This window comes from Condylura cristata, unplaced genomic scaffold (assembly GCF_000260355.1).
Source record: "Condylura cristata isolate star-nosed mole 26May11 unplaced genomic scaffold, ConCri1.0 scaffold00020, whole genome shotgun sequence".
Classification (NCBI taxonomy): Eukaryota; Metazoa; Chordata; class Mammalia; order Eulipotyphla; family Talpidae; genus Condylura; species Condylura cristata.
The window spans coordinates 23,565,901-23,586,274 of record NW_004567121.1 but is presented as its reverse complement, the minus strand read 5'-3'; the positions used below and the strand labels follow the sequence as shown (position 1 = coordinate 23,586,274).

Sequence of the window (20,374 nt, the reverse complement as noted above, 5' to 3'; positions counted from 1 at the left end):
CTGCCATGCCATGTGGTCACCTCCGGGGCAGGTGGGGATCGAACTCATGCGGAAGAGGCTTTAGCTTCTTAGTGCTGTGCTTTAACCCGCTACGCCACCAGGGAGGGCCTTAGCCCTTTTAATTATAGTTCTAATTTTGGAGTTTTTGCTGAATATGTAAAGAGCTATAATAGTACAATTTGCTTTACAAAATCCATGTTTTCTAATACAGTTTTTAACTCATTATCAGAGACACACTTTGCTATAGCATAATTTCATTCCTAGTCAGGAATGATAAAGAAAATACAGATAATCCTTTCATGTACAGAAAACTGTTGATATTTTGGTATTTAAACTTAGATATTTACTTTCCTTAGAAAATGAGTTTATGCTGTTTTGTAATTTATTCTCACCTAATACTGTTTTTCATGTCACTAAATATTACTCATCTATAACATCATTTTTAAAATATAGGATTTGATTTTTCTAATATAACAGAAATTTCAGAGGTAGGCAAATTTGGGCAGGTCTTAAAGCTCAGCCATAGCTCCTTTGCAAGCTTTGGTTTCAGGCTCACACTTTTTTTTTTTTTTTCAGGCTCACACTCTTTTAATGTATAATACTTCTTCACTGCCTTCCCCTACTTTTCCCCTCTATTCATTTTGGATGTCTGAAACTCATTTTCTAGTAAAATGCTCAGGAAGAACCTTTAGGAACATTATTTCTTAAATTCTTGAATGTTGAAAACAGTTTGGGAACATAGATTGGGAACATAGATTTATTTAACATAGATTTATTTATTTATTTATCCATACATACAAGCCAGAGGTGAGGGGCAGTGAGAGGATTCACCAAAGGCAGATCAATGAAATACACTGCTGAGGGGAGCATCGTCAGAAGAGGTCTGCCGCGCCAAGTGGGTCACCTCCGGGGCCAGGGATCAAACTAGCACTGAAGCAGCTGTGGCTTGTTTGCAATGCTGCATCCTAACCCATTGTGCCACCAGCGAGGACCACAGTATTCATTTCTGATGTAAATTTCAATAATGCAATTCTAAGCATTCTCTTTTGATTTTGCCTCATTTAGGCTGGATCAGTGCATGTGAGAATTCGACGAGATGCAAATGAACAAATGGTTCTTGCTCATGTGACCAATAGACTGTACACTTTAGTATCTATTTTGACTGTTCAGATTTTCAAGGACGATTGGGTTAGGCCTGCCTTAATGTCTGGGCCAGTTGCAGCCAATGTGCTAAACTTTTCAGATCATTACATAATCCCAATGCCTACTTTAAAGAACACTGATGATTTGAACCCTGTCACATCGACTCCAGCCAAACCTAGTAGTCCACCTCCAGAATTTTCTTTTAACACCCCTGGAAAAAATGTGAACCCAGTTATTCTTCTGAACACACAAAGACCTTATGGTTTGGGCCTTAATCATGGATCTACACCGTATAGCAATGTGCTTAATCAAGGACTTGGAATTACAGGAATTGGAGCAACCCATGGATTGAGGACTGGCTTTCCAAATATACCAAATAGATACGGAACTAACAGTAGAATTGGACAACCAAGACCATGATGTGTTGCAATTTAACTTATTTTTATGAGGAATATTGACTCATTGATTTCCAGTTTATTAAATGATTCCCCTTTGCATTGACTGTTCAATCATTTAAATGTTAGAGAACAATAGGCTTGTTCATATTTCATGAAACTATTTTTGTAAAATGTATTTGGGACTGTGAGATCCTAGTAAATGTTATAGGCATTAAATAGGCTTCCTTTAGAATGTATATTTGTCTAAATTTGAATTTTGCTATCTTTGATTTTGTATTTGACTGCAGTGTAATATGACATTACCTTTATGAGACAGCCATGTGATGGAGTCAGTCTGTCACATTATTAAAAGTATAATTCTTTCTTAAGTGAAATTTATAAATATGCTCCTTGAGTAATAATACACATTTTAGGAAAGGGGGAAAAAAATGTCCGTTCTAATAGTAAATATTGTTTTTATAGCTTTTCCAAACTTAATTGCTACATTTTCCTTTGAGAGCCTCCTGAGTTATGTCTTGCAAAGGAAATGCATTTTATTAGAAAATTTAGAACATGTTCTATCTAGTATAATAATTTTTTAAGTTATCAGTTTTTTAAATCATTTTTCTCATTAAAATTTTTCAATATATTTGTAAATTTTATTCCATGATTCTCTGAAGTATTTTATTTTGGTTAAATGAATACCAAATGCTTTGGTGATGTGTAATGAAAGGATCCCAGTTTTATATCTTACATTTAATTGGACACTGACACAATGACACTTATCTTTTGATTTGATTTTTTTCTTCTTATTAAGATATATCAAATATATTATCAAAAGATATGTAATTCCATACAATGCTTACATTATATAATTTTATAAATGCATAATGGACCATAGATTAAGGAATACATTATTATTAGATTTACAACAGGCTGTTTATAATGTATTTTTGTTTTGTCAAAAATAGTGGAATGTTAACTATGATTAGACCAATAACAAATTGTAATGGAGTGTGAGAATTATATAGATTATTTTAAAATTATTTTTCAAAAGTAAATGTTAAGGTCTTTCCAACATGACCAGTCTTACTTATAAAAAGAATAATAAGCAATAGTCATACATTACCTATGTGGTTTTAAAACATGTTTATCATGAGTTTTATATTTAGGTTATTAAAAAGGGATTTTAAAAGTAGATTCAACTTTTCTAAAATCCAGTACTTCTGTGGATTTATGACTTTTAGCCATCAGGTTGTTCTCGTAGAGATTTTTGTTTCCACAGAATTTGCAACAGCTTCTTCAATCAACTCATTCTCTTTTTTATATCCTGCTTCTTCACCATGGAATAATATGCAAGAAGCCATTTCTGTCAAGCAAAATTGTGTCAACCCTTTTGAGCGATTTGACCTGCTAAAGAAATAAGAGCCTACCCACCTTGACAGCAGGGCAAAATGAAAACTCCGTAAAGTGTACAAGGCAACCTGTTCCTTATCCTTTGTCTTACTTTCTTTCTCCAACCATTATTATACCAACTATTGGTCTACTGTTACAGGATGATTTCTCCTCCTTTAACCTCATCTAAATGTGAAGTGGGTCATGCATGGGATCTGAAGAGCTGCCATGTACGGAGTGATAATTAAGAGGTATGTGCTGCCACTCTATGTATATCTACTCTATGTATATCTTCTCCATTCCTGTGACGTTTTAAAAAGTGTTCAGGTATGGAACACAGGTCTCTGTCATTAAATGACTAAATTCCTGGACACACAGGCAACACCTGTGTAGTTGTCTCATCAAAGGCCTTTGCTGTCGACTCACTATCGAGAAAAGATAACTGGGTTGCCTATAGTTTCTGAAGGAATTGGTGCTGCTTGCTAAAGTCGGTAATGCCAGTGCTGCAGATGGCACGGGTCTATGCATTATTATATAGGAAAGTGTTATTTGCCAAGCTCTAGCCAATTGGTATAAAGACATACTTGATGAGCATCAGTTTACCTTATTAGTAAATCTTGCCACCTAAGGCTTTCGTGTTTTCAGGCTAGACAAGAAAGAAAGTTGATATTAAATATTTTACCTGGGGCTGTGATTAAGAGCAACTTCCATGGAATATGATGAACTGTTTTGAGAAATGTGATGAAAAAACCACTGGACAGGGCAAGAAATTTGGATTTGGATATGCATGTCACCACTGTACAAATAGTTTTATAACCATGGGCATGTCAGCACACTAAATAAACTTTCTCATCTATAAATTTAGGGTGGGCAATGAATATGTAAAATATTACCTCAAATTTTTTAAGAGATTGATTTACTTATGCATAGAAGAACTCGGGTGCAAAACAGAGGTGCAGGGGTAAGAGGATTCACCAGAGACACAGTGGGGAGCATAACAGGCAGATCTACTGAAATACACTGATAAGGGGAGCAGTGGGTGAGACAGGAAAGGTCTGCTGTACCATGTGGGTCAACTCCCTGGACAAGTTGAATTCAGGTAGCAATGACTGGTGATAGCTTAATAGTGTTGAGACTTTAACCCCTGCACCACCAGGGAGGCCCACCTCTTGAGGTAAACAGAATATTCTCTGAATTTCTTTCCAGTGACTACCTCAAGGTACTTGCTATTGTTACCTATCTCAGCAATTAAGCTATTAGTTTGAGGTGGTGTGAGAATATGTGAATTATAAGCTAACACCATTTAGCTTTTTGATTTTTTTTTTTAATTTTAGATTTGCCTCATGTTAAATCTGTTTAGATTAAAAAAATTTTCTTAGTCTTTCTTTGTGAGGCATGTTAGAACCTAGAAGATTTTAGAACCTAGCACTCTTAACTTCTATAAGCTACAAAAGAATGGAATAAATTTTTGCTTTCTTCCTTCATCCCTGAAGTCACAGCTGACTTATTTTATGCAACTGGATTTCAAGCCTCTCATTTAGCTGCTCTTAAACTGCCAATTTTTTCTGGACTAAAGAATGACAATCTATTTGAGAAGTCTGATCTGCATCCACTATAAAAAAAAATGTTTTCTACATTCCACATTGTTTGCATTACATTGTTTTAATTCATACATTTAAAGTTCATGCATGGATTATTCTTTCTGGTTTTACATAATGCTGATTTGTTTCTTTAGTACTTTTTAAAAAAAAAAACGATTATGCACACAGAACTGAGGTACAGGCCAGAGGTTCAGGGGTGGTGAGAGGATTCACCAGAGTCAGAGTGCAGAGCAGAGCAGGCAGATCAACGAAGTACAATGCTGAGGGGGAGCAGCGGGTGAGACAGGAGAGGTCTGCCATGCCATGTGGATCACCTCTGGGGTGGGGATTGAACTCTCACTGAAATGGCTGTGGCTTGCTTGCAGTGCTGTGGTTTAACCTGCTGCACCACCAGGGATAATTTATTTTTACATTCACTTTTTTTTTTTTTTTTTTTTACATTTTAAAAGGGCAGGTTTATTAGGAAAAGAAGAAAGAACAAGAGAGACACCTGCATTAATACAAGTGGGCAGGAGAGTTGCAACTGCTGTTTTACAAAGGGAAAAGATTTGTGAAAAAAAGCACTTACATAGTCACAGGTTGGCAGGAGAAGGATAAGCTTTAAATGTATACTGGATTGCCATAGACTTTGTGAACTATGAGCCAAGATTAAATCAGCAGGCCAAAAATAATAGGTTTTCCAGAGCATTCATGGGCTTAGGTGCCCTTTATTCAAGCAGTTACTAGTTTAAAATTACCTCTTATAACACTGAGATCATCATCATCAAATTGCCACCCAACAAGCCTAACTTCTTGCAAAAATGTTAAGTTGGATAATACGTGGCCAAGTTTTCTGACCAAATATGCTTCAGGTAAAAATCCTTTAGTGCTGAAATCAAAAAACACTAATTGCTTAAGGTTTTCAACTGCAGCCATAAAGGTAAGCCATCCATCACTGCTCACACAGTTTCCTGCCAAATCCAACTGCTGAAAGTTTCTCAGGAGGTTCTTTTCAAAAAATGCACCTGTGTTAAAAAATTAAACGAGAATTACTTGGAAATCGGTTTTTAAGAGAAATGGCAATGTTTGGGCCAGGGCTTTGATTCACGAAGAAATTAAAATTCTTTTTTTAAGATTGATTGATTTATACAAGAACTGGGGTACAGGCCAGAGGTGTGGGAGATAGGGTGAATGAGACAGAGAGAGTGGGGAGAAGAACAAGTAGACTGATAAAATACACTGCTAAGGGGAGCAGCGGGTGGTTCAGGAGAGCTCTGCCACCTGACCAGGTATTGAACTTGTGCTGCAGCAGCTGCAGATAGCTTCATAGTACTGCGCTTTAACCCGTTGCCCTACCAGGGAGAGCCCATGAAATTAAAATTCTTTATAGCTAGGACAGTGATTGTGAATCTGCTCTATTATATTATCAATTTTGTTTTTCCTAAATTGTAAGGGATTCTGATAAATAGTATGGCAAACCAATATTAGTTATTTTTTTTTCTTTTCCTGACTTCCATGGGAGGAAGCTTGTTTAACAATTAAGGTGTGAATGATGCTATTAAATACCCAGAACTTGTTTTCAAAACTGGAGTCAAACTTTGGCAATAATTGGGTCATTTCCTCTTTTGTAGAAGTAAACATGGCTGTTGTATTATTTGCAGAAGTTATTGCCTTTTTGGGTATGAAATGGACTTAACCCTAAGTAAGTGAACCTCCTTCATTATCAAGATTTTTTTTGTGGCAGGGTTGGGGGGGCAGTTTCAGCCTCTCCTAGATGCTTCATGAATTTCCTCATTTCCTTACAGATAGTGCTCTCATTGATATCCTACTCATGACCGTGATGTCAAATACAACACCCTAACACCTTTCTGGAGGAGTGAAAAAGTAGATTTCTGGGTCCACAAGAAAGCAAAGCTCCTGTCTTACTCATCTGCTCACTCCAGGACTATTGCATGAGAGCAAAATAAAAGTTGTTTCATCGGTAAACCTTGGTAGATGCCCAGACTAGTTCTTACATATCTCCTGTCTCCATACCATATTAGCCCTTTTATATTCCTTGTACGGGTTTTTCCTTTCATACCTCATGTGAATGTCCTCGCTGCCCTTGCTTTTTTTCCATGCGCTTTCCAGCATAGCATGCACTCTCTAGCATAGCATGCACTCAGTCAAAATGTTGCTAGTTAAGAATGTCTGTGTATAATAAGTCTTCTTCCCCCAAAAGCAACTTTTCTCCTTGAAAACATTTCTTTTCAGAACAGATTTTACCACCGAAAAGGGTGAATAGTTTATGCAAGATATCTGCTGAAGTTTAAGAATGGACTTAAACAACCCATAATCCAAGGGCATGCCTTTTGTTAATCAGTATTTTTGTCATCACACGTAACAGACTGTTTCTAAGAGAAATGAATCGGTTAACATTTAGAGCTATGGGTGTGGAAAATGCAGGCAAATTCCAGGCAAAATCTCAAATTCTAGGTGAAATCTCAAAGACTCTGGGTAGACACATTCAGATTCCTGAAGGCTTCCTGTATCCTAAAGAAAACTCTAGTTAATTTCTAGTTCACCTTAGACAGAACTCTGAAATTCACTTATTCATCAAATATTTTGAGTACCTATACTATGGATTGTGCTAGTTGCTGTGGATATGTGAAAAGGATGTACATGGTCCCTGTCTCATTGGGCTTGCAATTAGTGTGAAACATAAAAACACAAAAAACCTACCAATGATAGGTGGTAGGTAAGAGCGCTCTAGGAACAAACACAGGTAAAGACCTTTCAATCCCACTTTCTTCCCTGAACGTGGCAATCGGACTTAAACGTTCCCAGAAAAAAACTAAAGGATCCTTCTCAGGAGAAATTGAAGAGCCTCCAAAAAAGACCTGACAAAGGAAGGGCCTTTGCTTTTTTGCTTTTGCTTTCCTTATCACTGCAAAATGAAACTAACCAGTTGAAAAGTCACTCCAGCTCTCTCAGGCACACAGGACTTCCTGTCAATTTGTGTCTCATCTAAAATGTGAAGAGAACAGTACAAGAGTACAGTCATTTGGAGGGACCACCAACAGCGACAGAGGCTAAAAGTTAACTAAAGTATTTTTCCAGCTATCTAAAATGTTTCTGCATCTGCCCAACAAAAATAAGGTGCTTTTTTTTTTTTTTGAACATCAATGAAAAACATGAAAGTTTGAAAAATAAAATAGGATGTCAGGATATATGTGGCAGAATGATAGGTTCCAGGATTTACTTGAAAGGAAGGAGAAAGAATGATAACTAGAGGAGGAAGGTTATCTTTAAAATGGTAGATATGAACCTCTGTATTCATTACAGCACTATTCTGTCAGAGGGCAGGGCCTTTAGGTGGGAGCAGCTTGGGCCAGTAGAGATTCCTAAAAAGGGGAAAGGGGAGTGGGCTTGAGGAAGACACAGGAGTCGGAGTTGGGTGCTCATCTTTTTAGCAGGTCTTTATGCTGTTTAGCAAGAGTTAGTTACAATAATGCATCAGGTAAGTTAATAAGAAATCAGGATAAAAAGTTTTAAAGGGAGAGGGGAACAAGGCATCCTCTTCCTGACATTTTATGGCATACTAGACTATCTTTGTGATAACTTTCATGTATATGGATGTTTAACTATGACTTCAAAGGATAAGGGTTCTGGGAAAGGATGAACTGTTAGTAAGAGATTTAGGGGTCCTAGGGAAGGAATAAATTATGTTAGCAGAGTCATCAGTGATGGTCTAAAGAAAAGCTAATGACTAACTTAAGGCTAGCAGAAAGTTGCTAGTATTTGTTTTAGGAAAAGGTTAATTAAGACTAACAGTAGTTAGTGATTGTTTTAGGAAAAGAGTAAATTAAGAGGAAGTCACATAGTTATGCATTAAGCAAAACCTGTGTCAATAATGTTAGGAAATTGTCCATGGGTCCTTATGCCCTGGGAGTTATCTAAGATTCCCTTTTTGTTTCAAAAGACCAAGGAAGCTTCCCAAGAGTCTTGATGCTCCCCTGGGGTCTTATCTCTCCAGGAGCTTGCCTTTTGTCTTCAGACAAAGGAATTTCCTGCCCTGGCTTGGCTCAATTCATACTTTGCCTAGGCCAGGTAGCCAATTTGAAGCTAAGGCAATCAGTTGCAAACTGATGTTGCTAGAATATTTTTGATATTATGATTATAACATACGTTAGCAATGGGAATTCTGATTTTTCAGAGCTTTTCCTTTTCTATCCACAATTTGTCAGTCAATAGAAGTTGCATAGCTTATGTCAATATGGAAACAACCTATGTCATCATCATTGATTGACTGTATGAAGATGAGGTATATATATGGATTTTGAGTAGATTGTGCTGCATGAAATCAGTCAAAAAAGATACCATGAAAGAAATAATGCAAACAAAACAAAAGACTTCTGAAGGAGTTTGGTGGTGGGTAGAAGAGGTAGAGGGAGTCAGTTGGCTGATGGTGAATGGAAAACTAAACCAGCCAGCATTAATCAGCTAACCAAATGAGGAGCTTCCCACCTTGGAGGCAAAGTTCTGCAGCCCCAACCAGTATGTATACTGTAATCGTCTGACAGAACCTAAACCAGTGCTACCAGATCCCCAAATTCCTAGCCCACAGAAACTAGTATTTTTGTTGTTGTATTAAGATTTGGGGTAATTTGTTAATACAGATATTGATAACTATTACAGATAGCTTGAGAACACCACCAATTCCCAGAGATTGGCGGTATCTTAAGTCACTCATATAGCTCTGTTTGTTCCTGGGTTATGTCACAGCTATGACCTCATGTAGATAAAGCTGCATTTACCTTTACACGTTTTGAATACCCAATAGGTGACTTAAAAATAATTCCCGGGCTCTCCCTGGTGGTGCAGCGGGTGAAAGCACAGCACTAAGAAGCTAAAGCCACTTCAGCATGAGTTCGATCCCCACCCTGGAGATCATTCACATAGTGCAGCAGACCTCTCCTAATCTGCCCACTGCTCCCCTCAGCAGTGTACTTCATTGATCTGCCACTATGTCTCTGGTGAATTCTCTCACCACCCCAGCACCTCTGGCCTATATCCCATTTCTGTATGTATAAATAACTAAATCTTTTTTTTAAATTCTCAAGATTAAAGAGTCTTTGAATTTCAGGTGGTTAAGGCTAGGTAGAGCAATTGCCAACACACATTGTCAGAGAATGTGAATGTTTTTTCCTTTAACTCTGTAGGTGAAATGCTTAAAGTCATTGTACCCCTTAATATAAATGAATTTTCATTAACTATATTCGTGTAAGAGAGAATGCAAAAAAAATATATACATACATAAAACCAACGTAAGAACTTTATTCGTGCCAACTTCTTTCCTCTTGACTTACCCAGAATTCTAATCTCTTCATCTGTGAGTCTCCAGTTTTTCAGTCCAAGGTTGACTAGCTGTGGGGCCCCCTCCAGTTGCTTCAATAGTCTGTTCAGGCTACCTTGTACATCACTCCCCCAGGGCAGCAGCAGAGTCTTTAGTTGGTCCAGAGTGTTTAGCCTGTCAACTTGAAGAATCAATTCAGGAAATGGATCCATCTCAAAATTGATGAGGGATGTGGAAGGAAAAATCATCTCTGTAGCTAACTAATTGTGAGGTGGAAAATCTACTTATTTTTTGGTTATATTTTCATGGAAAGTGCTCAAGAATATGCAAACATACAGAATAGTATAATGAAACTATGTACTCATAAGCCAACAATCAACAAACAAATCATGAACAGTCTTGCTTCATCCTTATCCAATTCATCAAGCTTTATAAATCTTACTACTTAAGCAAATCTGTTGAACACTAGTTACTCCTAGACATTAGCCCCTAAAAGGAGGCAAGCAGGTGGGAGCCTCTAGTGCAATAAGCATGTGAAAACTTGTGACTCAGAAGCCCTGGACCTGTTTTTGAGGGCACTGTAAAAAAGTGCTAAATGAGTTTTTTAAGCTTCATCTAGTAAGGCACATGTGAGTAAAAGAAGCATGTACTCAACCTATGTTTCACTCACCAGTGCATATATTCCAAGTATCTAATTTTGACTAAATTAGTATTCTTACTCAGTTCATGTAGTGCTTCATTTCCATCCTTTTCCAGGTGATTTTCAGATAAATCGAGAACACTCAACTTGGCCAAATTGTGAAGATTATAAGCTGAAAAAAAATTCAACCCAGAATACAAAGACTTACAAATAATTATATATGCATTTTAAAATATCCTTTGGTGAATTTTGAATTCTCCTTTGCTGAAACTATGCAAACCATCGTTTGACTTGAATAATTATTTTCAAATATATCTAAATAGGTTTAAATCCCAGTAACAGATGTTTTCTGTCTTTAGTTTCAACTAATAAATTCCAGGTGACAAAGTCTAAAGCAGCAAAGACTATAGTTGTATGTTCCCTTAGTAAATTCACTCCATTTCTCTTTAAGCCTTATCATCTTCCTAACATAGAATGAGGAAAATGAACTAGATAAATTGTGAAGATGCTTCCAATATTAAAATGTGTTACCAAGCAAGAACAAAAGGAGTCAAAAACAGATGAGCTATTTCATGTGTACTTAAGCTTAGATAACTTTAATGTTGCAATGAAAAAAATGTTTAGTAAAAAGAGGAAAACAAATACAAAAATGGATATTAAAATCTACCATATAAATAATCACATTAAATGTAAATGTACAAAACACTGCAATTAAAAGGCAGAGATAACTACACAGGATTGTTTTAAAGCAAGACCTAACTTCATGCTATCAATAACAGCTGTATTTTAATTAACACAATTATATTGAAGTAATAAATAAGGAAAACTATCTTACATAAACACACTTATCATAAAATGCCATCACTTGAACTAAGAACTGCTTAGTTCACCTCAGATATTTCATAGTTGCTTAATCTAGTTGAGTTCATCCAACACTGATTAGAAAAACCATTTAAAGAATTAGTCAAGCATTTCATGAGTATATTCTTGTTACAGTATCAGTTGTTATTTTTTATCAGTCATGAACTCATTTTAGAATAAAATATCTGCTGAAGTTGGTCCTTTAATAAAAATTTGCCCATGGAAATTTTTCTTTAAAGCATACAGTTGCTATTTTTAGTTTGAAACCTGTTTCTTCTCAGTGGTAAGTAGAGAAGTGGAGAAATATGTACATCAGGCTCCCTTAGTTTGTCGTGTGTTTCTCTTTTAGTGTATGCAACATACAAGTGATTTCCTTAATCTTTAAAAACTCCCAGCAGTTTAATATCCTGTTTTTAGAGAGGTATAAACCAAATTTCTTCCAAAAACCTACATTTAAAAATATCTGAGTCGAGTATAGCCAGCTTAGCCAGATATATGCAAAGCCTTCTCAACTAATTTTCTCCTTCACTATCTCTAAAAATTATATTCAATAATTCTGAAATTCTATCCTATTATCCATAATATATTTTTGTTTCAATTATTGCGAAAATCATCTAAAACAAGTAAGATAATACTAGAAGTCTTTATTATCTTTCCCTGTTTATCTAAATATTTCCTTTGACAAACTTAGTTTGAGTTAATATAAAATTATCACGTTCTTTTATACTATTCCATTCAATTAATGCACATAGTTACCTAGGGTTTTTATGGCATTTGCAGACAGGCAGCAAGAGACTAATTGGATTTCTTCAAGGCCACAGGGTTGAGCTGACAAAGACTTCACAATGTAATCCATTCCCTCCCCAATGTCAGACAAGTGGATCAAACAAAGTAAGTATAACTTCTTCAGGTTTGTCAGACCTTCAGCTGGAAAATAAAATATCTTGACCAAGTTAATTTGATTTAACATAGATTAATGGACTGAAAAAAAGGCAAAAAACAATAGCATAGAGATCTTGCCTTGCCCTTTCTGTAGAAACCTTTGTTTATAAAGAAGAGAGTTTGTTCTTCAACTCTATAATTTTCTGCTATCATTTGCCAGGATACTGTATCATGAAAGTTTACTTATGCATTTCTTAGACATTTTCTTAGTAGCATGAGTGAAATTATTGATAAATCTAATGTGAAGAATTTTAATGGATATCAATGTGTACTTTTTTTAACAATGTATTTGCTTAGAACTAAGTCTTCTGGCAGCTCTTTTTCTTTAATCCCCTCAAAAATCTTAGAAGAGATAGAGGCTAAATTCTGAGGGGCAGTGTGATGCTTAAGTTCCTTTGTATACTTCTACTGTAACTATATCCTCAAAACGGCCTTTCTTGGGACTGCATGAGATGGGTTCTGCTTGCTACTTTACAATGTAGACCACATCCAATGCAACATTTCTCCATTAAAGAGGAGGCAGATTTATTTAATAATAGTAGTATCTTGGAAATATTCTAACATGTCCCTCTTACTTAGGTCTAAATCTGATACGGAGTTTAATTAGCATACCTTTGTGCCATTAAAGTATTCCCTTATCTTAAATTGTACTCTAAACTGATAGGAAATAAATGTACTGTTTTAATAATGACAACTTTGTAAAGTGTTGGGAAAGTTACAGATAGTAACTAAGTACATAATAGTTTTGTACATACAACTTGGAAACTGTAAACATAAATTTTGCACAGTTTGATTTCTGGATCCATAATAACATAATACTGTAAACCTGGGCAGTTATTCAGCATCTTAACTGTGGAGTTAGGGATAATTACATTGTGTACTATGTCTTTGGTGAGGCTCCATTAAGAGTGTCCAGTATATAAAAGTATGTATAAGAAAAAGTATATAAAAGTGTTCAGTAAAGTTTCTAATCATTGTACAGTAACTCTTTAATAAATGATAATTTTTTAAAAATTTATTTATTTATGCATACAGAACTGAGATACAGGCCGGGGGGTACAGGAGCAGAACAGGTAGATTGATGAAAGTACTTTGCTGAGGAGAGCAGGAGGTGAGACAGGAGAGGTCTGCTGTGTCATGTGGATCACCTCTGGGGCTGGGGATTGAACTTGCAATGAAGCAGTTGTGGCCAGCTTGCAGTGCTGCGCCCTAACCTATTGCGCCACCAGGGAGGGCCATAAATGGTAAATTCTTACTTATCTAGTTAGACTGGTTTATTCAAGCTCAGCCTTTGATTCCTTAATAATTGAGCCAAATTATCTTAGGTAGGCATTTTTGAGTCATTTCTATCGTTGGAGATACCTTGGACAAGTCAATAAACTCTTTTAAGTTCCAAAGCAGTAAAACAAGAGATGATCTCGTTTCTTCCAGTTCAATATTCTGTGCAAATCATAGGCATGTAGGAAATGTTTACTGAACACTGAAATTAACTGATTTATTCTTATGTGACAGAAAAAAATATTAGTCATGTTTTAAATATCACATAGGAAACAATGAAAAAGAACAAAGCTGAGGATTATATTACAGTGGCTCAAACTGGAGGAGAGAAAAGGTAAGGGGAATTGGAGAAAACAAGAGTCAAGTGGAATCTTCCTATCATGGTGGGTCTCGTTCCCTGTGTTTCTGAAAACCCTGTGTTTCTGAAGTTTTCTTGATCTATATTCATTCTTGTGTTAGAGCCCATTTCATTTAGTTATAAAACCACAGTTTAAACTTTTTAATAACATTTCTATGTGTTAAGTACACATAGCCAGTCAGCAAGGGAAATAAAAGCATACCATGACATCTGCTCCCCAAAAGGTCACAATCCAGAAGGTACAATTTACTTGAAACTGCATGGATGTGGAGAGAGATGTTTAAGAAAACCACTGTGGTCACCAGTACATCAAGGCATCCTTTCTTTGTATAATCATAGCTAGTGAGTTTCAGAGTTTAAGTTGTTTTTATTACCAGGCTTTAAAATATTAACTAAATGTATTTTAATTATACAATATTAAATTTATTGAATATTTTTAACATTAAAGAAAACAAAATCTTACCTAGTTGTTTTTTTTTAAGATTTATTTATTCATGCACACAAGAACTGGGGTACAGGCCAGAGGTGCAGAAAGTGAGAGGATTCATCAGAGACAGAGTGGGGAGCAGAACAGGCAGATTGACGAAGTACATTGCTGAGGGGAGCAGCAGGTGGGTCAAGAGAGGTCTGCTGTGCCATGTGAGTCACCTCCCTGGCAGGGGCTCAAATTCGTGCAATAGTGGCTGTGGTTAGCTTCATAGTGCGGTGCTTCAACCTGTTGCACCTCCAGGAAGGGCCCAAAATCTTACCTAGTTTTATAGCGTCTTCCTCATTCATCTTAATGTTGTCTAGTGTGAGCTTTGTAAGGTTCTTCAAATTACCTAAATTGTCAGTCAAACCTCCTGTCAAAAGAAAAGAGTTTGGACTATGTTCAGCTGTTATTTACTGAATTTCTATTATCAATCAAAAGATTACAGTGTAACATTAAAACTAAATGAAATTGGCCCACCCTGGTGGCGCAGCGGGTTAAAGCATAGCACTGAGAAGCTTAAGTCACTTCTGCATGAGTTCACCTGCCCCAGAGGAGATCCACATGGTGAAGCAGACCTCTCCTGACCTGCCCGCTGCTCCCCTCAGCAGTGTACTTCGTTGATCTGCCTGTTCTGCTCCCCACTCTGTCTCTAGTGAATCCTCTCACCCTCCACATCTCTGGCCTGTACCCCAATTGTATATGAGTAAATAAATAAATCTTTAAAAAAACTAAATGAAATTGTCACAAAAATTTATATATATAAAGATAAGATTATTGGAGGAACAGATCTTGAAGCTCTAGCTAACTGTTACCAAGTAAGGATGTGGGCCCACAATTGCCAAAACTATAATTTTCAAGAGAAATAAGAAATTTGTATTTTCACAGGGTATCTCCCAATTTCAAAATGCTGGCAACTCCCCAGGGAAGAGTCACATCAAAGATACAAGGATGGAAAGGAGACTTTTCTTCATAAATTGTTTTATAATTTGAATATATTACTTAAAATAAATTGCATCTTAAATACTAGGAATAAAATACTGGCAAACATTAAAAATAAAGTACTAAACACTATATAGGCCAAATTCAGCACATAGGAAACCAGTTTGCAAGATCCATCCAAAGGAAGAGCCATTAAGAGAAGACAGTGAACTTCCCAACACAGAAAGTAGCCCTTCATGGTCTGGGTTACTGTCCTGAATCTTATAGAAAGGAGGTTGCAAACAATTCTACATTTTTGCAAAAGTTTCTAAATTCTTAAAATGACAGAACATTTTCTCTACAGAGTGAAAATGAAGACATAGACAAAAGGAAAACCATTGTGAATGAAAACTAACTCCAGATTACAGTCAAGTTGAGGAAGGCTCCTGCCACACTTAGCTTCATACCAGACAGCAGCCTTTCCTCTCAGCCACAGGACTGATGGACGCAGGTAGTGCTGGTCTACACAGAAAGGGCAGACACTCGTCTTTGGTGTTATTTTGAATTTGGGGAAGTTCCCCATTTACCCAGAAAGATCGTCCTCATATATGTCTGTGGTCTAACGTGTCTTCATTTTAGACAGTTTGTTCTCCAAATCTTTTTTTTTTAAAGATTTATTTATTTATGCATACAGTAACTGGGGAACAGGCCAGAGGTGTGGTGGGTGAGAGAACTCAGCAGAGACAGAGTAGAGAGCAGAACAGGCAGATGTACTGAAATACAGCTCTGAGGGGAGCAGCGGGCAGGTCAGGAGAGGTCTGCTGTGCTGTGTGGGTCAGCTCCCCCACCCAGGATCGAACTTGTACTGCAATGACTACAGATAGTTTCATAGTGCTGTGCTTTAGCCACTTGGCCATCAAAGAGGCCCCAACCTTCATTCACAATGAACAATACTTGGGGTGAGGGTGGAGCTGGATATATTCTACAATTTTCTAGGATGAAAATCTAGTAACACAATTAGTTATTCCTCTTGCCAGCTTAATTTACAGACTGGATTTCTTCCAAAACTAAAGGGGAAAGGGTCCTACTTGGCAGGAGAGCAGTGGGTATTGGGTGGTGATGAGATGCTGACAAAAGGAAGATTTTACTGAAGACAAGCTTAATCTGCTACTACTATGACACACACACACAGAGAGTTTACGACATAACTAAGTACTCAGTCAGCTTATGTAGCTTCAGCTGTGTGAGTCCTCCCTGTGGCAGCCTTCCTCCACGTGGGCTTTTCCCCTCACTCCTCCACCTCCCATTCAAGTCCTGACCCCTGGTAGAAATTAATAGAAAAATTTTAAGGAAAACTACATGATATCTAATACTTCCATGGTCCTCAGCCAGGTTTTATTATCACTAAACTGCTGAAAATTATAATACCTGGCAACCGTTGTGTCTGTAGGTTGTGAATACTCAAGGTTTTCAGGTTGGTCACAGATGTGACGCCCTGCTCGTCCTCTAAGGTGAGAGGACTGGCTTGCACCATCAGGGAACAGATGTTCTTACAGGTGCAGAGGACCAAACTGAGGCTTCCAGCCAGGCCCACACATCTCTTAATGTTCAGTCTGAGGTTTGTAGCAGAGCTGAATATCTTCCCCAGGTATTTGATATCTTTCTTATGCAACTTGCTGAAGTCACGGAGTGTGACGTCCAGAGTCTTGAATTCCTGCTTCCAGTTGAAAAACAACGATACAGCTTTTTTGGGAATGTAGGTTCTTGAGGACTCTTCCAAGGGGGTCCTGCTTGTGTCTTCAGGGATCTCGTCCTGCAAAACTGTACTTCCCCCATAGAAGTCCAGCTTAATGAAGTCCAGAGCACTTGCACAATTAGGTAAGTGTTCAAAGAAGTCACATAAATAATCAGGGATGTTCTCTGAGTTGATATACAAGCTTTTACCACTAAAGAAAGCTTCAAATTCTTGGCTCAGGGTTGATTTGGATATACTCTCTTGGAATAAATTGATGCCACATTCTGAAAAGGAATTGATGTTCAGGCCTTTCAGACTTTCCTGCTCAGAGGTGTTTTTCACATTTTGCATAGAATCCTGCCTCCAGAGAGGCTTCTTCGCAGTAGAGAGCCCGTGGAGGTTGCCGTGTTGATACACTGCCGCGAGGTGTTTGATAACGATCCTGGTGGCAGGGGTAGACGATCCACACGTGTACAGGAGCAGGTTGCTGTACTTGGATATAATGTCTGAAATGCAAACCATTTTCTGTAAGTGGCCATTCCCTTTGGTTACCTCCTCCGGCTCCCCAGACGTCAATAAAGCACTGAGTCGGCGTCCTGCTACATACTCCTGGAATGATTTGTGGAAGAATTTGTACTTCGGCGTGAACCGTTGGGCTGTATATTTACAGAGCAGCGCCGTAGTCAGCAGGACGTGCTCGTTCACGCAGGAAATGTCCTCCGGGTCGAAATCGAACTTGTGGGAGAACACGCCATCCAGAGCCAGGTCCCCGCAGTGATCCAGGCTCCGGGTGAAGTCGCCTGCAGCCACCCCTTTCCTCTTGTGCTTGTTTTTGTGTATCAGCAGATCATAGAAGGTGCGGAACAGCGTCGTCTGCGTGTGTGAGTGGAACTCACTCTCCCCCATCTGGATGGCGCAAGTGATGACCACAAAGAGAGGGGTCTTCATCAGATTCTTCAAGCACCTGGATTTCTGGATTTGGAGCAACATGCCTTCGGCGAGCTCCCTTACCAGGACTTCCCGGATGAGAGCCTGGGCACTCTCGGTAGTCATGTCCCCTACCTCTGCGATCAGGGCCCCAAATTGCCTGATGTACCTCAGGCACTCCGTGGTGGTGGTGACGATGACCCTGTTCTTAAAGCGGTGGTTTTTCTTTATCAGGTCTTCGATTTCTGGGCAGTTCTGGGCGTTGAATTCATTGTAGCCATCAAGGAGAAAAAGAACCTTCCGGCTTTGCTTCAGCAACATGGCCATGAAAGTCTGCTTCCTGCTCATGTCAGATAAATCCAAGAGCTGATCACACAGCGTTTCATAGAGTCCACCCTGGGCGCTGCTCAAACGCACAAAGAAGACCAATTTGAATTTGTTGAGGGCTGGGCACTTGCCGGAGCTCCAGAGCATGGCGATCCGTTGAAGCAGAGTGGTCTTCCCTTTGCCAGACTCCCCTTCAATGATGCAGGGGCTCTGAAGAGTGTCCAGCAGACCAGTCAAGGTCAGCTGCTCCACACGATGGTGGTGCTGGTCCTTCCTCCATAGAACAGGTTCTGTGAAGGTGCTTTTCAAATTAAAGATAATGTCAATATCTTCACCCAAGGGATAGAAGTTCAGAAAAGATGGGGTCTGGTATAACTCCCTTAAGTCCTGAGCCAAAGCATTTAATTCTTCTTCTGACATCTGATGTAAAAGTTCTGTTAGAGAAGAGGTGAAGTTAAATAGGACCCAATTCTGTGTTTCCCCAGACCCTAGAGTTCAGGAGGAAGGGGGTGATGTTTTTATAAAATGTCAAGGAGAAACCTTATTCTCTTCCCTGTTCCAATCTGGAGGAATAGAGAAGTGTCCCATGGGCCCAGCAGGAATATTCAAATTTCCTGTCTTCATTTCCCTCCTGCACTGTAGTCTTGATTTTTCCCTTTCTACCAGCAAATATTTTAGCAGCTGATTGGAAATGGGAGGAGCCTGTATTTGAGTCAAGGAAAAGGGGGGAGGATAGCGGAGATGTGGGGGAGAATGATGGCTGGGATAACTTTCAGTGGGTTACCTCCCAACCTTGATAAACTACTGTCATGAAATAGTTACAAATTTAAAGAAAAATATTTTGTGAAAAGTGGAATCATTCTCCTTGAGTCAACCAGGTTCTTCTCACCATGGTGTTTGCATTGTGGAGTAGTGAGTAATTGGGCTACTCACCCCAGATGGTCCTCATTAGACCAGGAGAGTTGGGAACCACTCCTGCATTGACTTCTCAGTGGCTTTTAGTGTCCAGCTTGACTTTGAGGTGAGACTGTACTAACTAATTTATTCCCCTGATCCTGGAGTTACAATATTTGGTTTTATCATCAAGTCATTTAATGGGAATGCTTCCTGAGAGTGTCTCAGCATTTCCATAACCGGAGCCAGAGCCCACTGCCCAGTGATGGGAAGATGAAGGACAGCAAAGGCTGTCATGGGGATTATGGTCTTCTCCATAGTTTATTCTATTTGTAGAACAGATGCAATCACATTGCTACTTACTTTGTCCATTTAGGTCTTGAAATAGAGGATAGTTCCATTTTTCAAGGGATTTAAGAAAGAGGTTACAGGCCTCTGAACCTTTTTTTAAAATCATATGAATGATGCCTCTCCCAGCATCCTGCTCTATCTTTTCACAGCAAATATTGTTTACTTCTTCGAGGTTCAGAACATTCCATACAAATAGCTCATCCACAATTTGTTTTATGACAGTCATTCCCATTCTTTGAATGAGGTCTTGACTATTCTCCTTTATGAAATTCACTGAGGAAGGGGGTGGGGGGGAGAACATACAAATTTATTTACATAAAATGTTCATACTGGCATCAAACTAAAGAATATTAAAATCATGCATTTTTAAACCTTTGGGTTTATCTTATTATAGAGATGCCAAATGCTTGAACTCTGGGCCTTCGAGAAAAACAGCAAAATGTTTCATCTCTAACCCCATAGTCCTTTGGTGATCAGGATGGTTTTCCTTTGCTAATAAAGCAAGGTGAGGAATTTTATCCCCCAAGACAAAAAGCTCCCTAGTTAGGTCAGATAGGTAAGACTATGACTCCAGAGTAATGAGAATGGCTTGGGACCTGTCATTGCTGCCACCTGTGTAATCTGGCAAGTTGCTAAACCTCTCTGAGTCTATTTTAGTGCTGTGCTGTGAAATATTGAATACATTGGCTCTCTGGGAGTAGTGACCCTAATATGGGGCAATTATCAATCTCTATACTATAAATGTTCCCATTGTGACCCATTTCAAGCTAACAATGTATGACAATTAGCTAACAAAATTATGAAAATTAATACCCAGTTCTCACAAAGTAAGAACCCATTC

General features: G+C 38.2%; 2 protein-coding genes across 4 annotated transcripts in view; one reads left to right on the top strand and one right to left on the bottom strand.

Moving 5' to 3' along the window:
• Positions 1–2,123, top strand: part of SLC30A6 (solute carrier family 30 (zinc transporter), member 6) — a 27,604-nt gene extending 25,481 nt beyond the window's left edge. For all 3 annotated transcript variants that reach the window (XM_012727646.1, XM_012727645.1, XM_004686310.2), the window contains one exon: positions 1,066–2,123. In XM_012727646.1, the coding sequence (XP_012583100.1) occupies positions 1,066–1,563 (498 nt within the window). In that variant the 3' untranslated portion in view covers positions 1,564–2,123. The remainder of the gene's footprint in view (positions 1–1,065) is intronic.
• A 2,861-nt stretch (positions 2,124–4,984) lies between these two features.
• Positions 4,985–19,765, bottom strand: NLRC4 (NLR family, CARD domain containing 4). Its single transcript, XM_012727644.1, has 7 exons — positions 19,546–19,765; positions 16,728–18,722; positions 14,659–14,751; positions 12,088–12,258; positions 10,550–10,642; positions 9,844–10,011; positions 4,985–5,520 (listed from the first exon to the last, which is right to left on the bottom strand). Exons 1-7 carry the CDS (start codon positions 19,763–19,765, stop codon positions 5,228–5,230), a joined length of 3,033 nt encoding a protein of 1,010 aa, XP_012583098.1. The 3' UTR covers positions 4,985–5,227.
• Positions 19,766–20,374: the final 609 nt, after the last annotated feature.

Excerpts from the sequence above, each read along its gene's own strand:
- NLRC4 (XM_012727644.1), bottom strand. The coding sequence starts at position 19,765 with ATGGGAATGACTGTCATAAAACAAATTGTGGATGAGCTATTTGTATGG. Across the intron at positions 12,259-14,658 it reads GGAAGACGCTATAAAACTAG|CTGAAGGTCTGACAAACCTG; the intron begins GTAAGATTTTGG and ends TTTATTTTCCAG. Across the intron at positions 10,643-12,087 it reads AAATGCCATAAAAACCCTAG|CTTATAATCTTCACAATTTG; the intron begins GTAACTATGTGC and ends ATTTTTTTTCAG.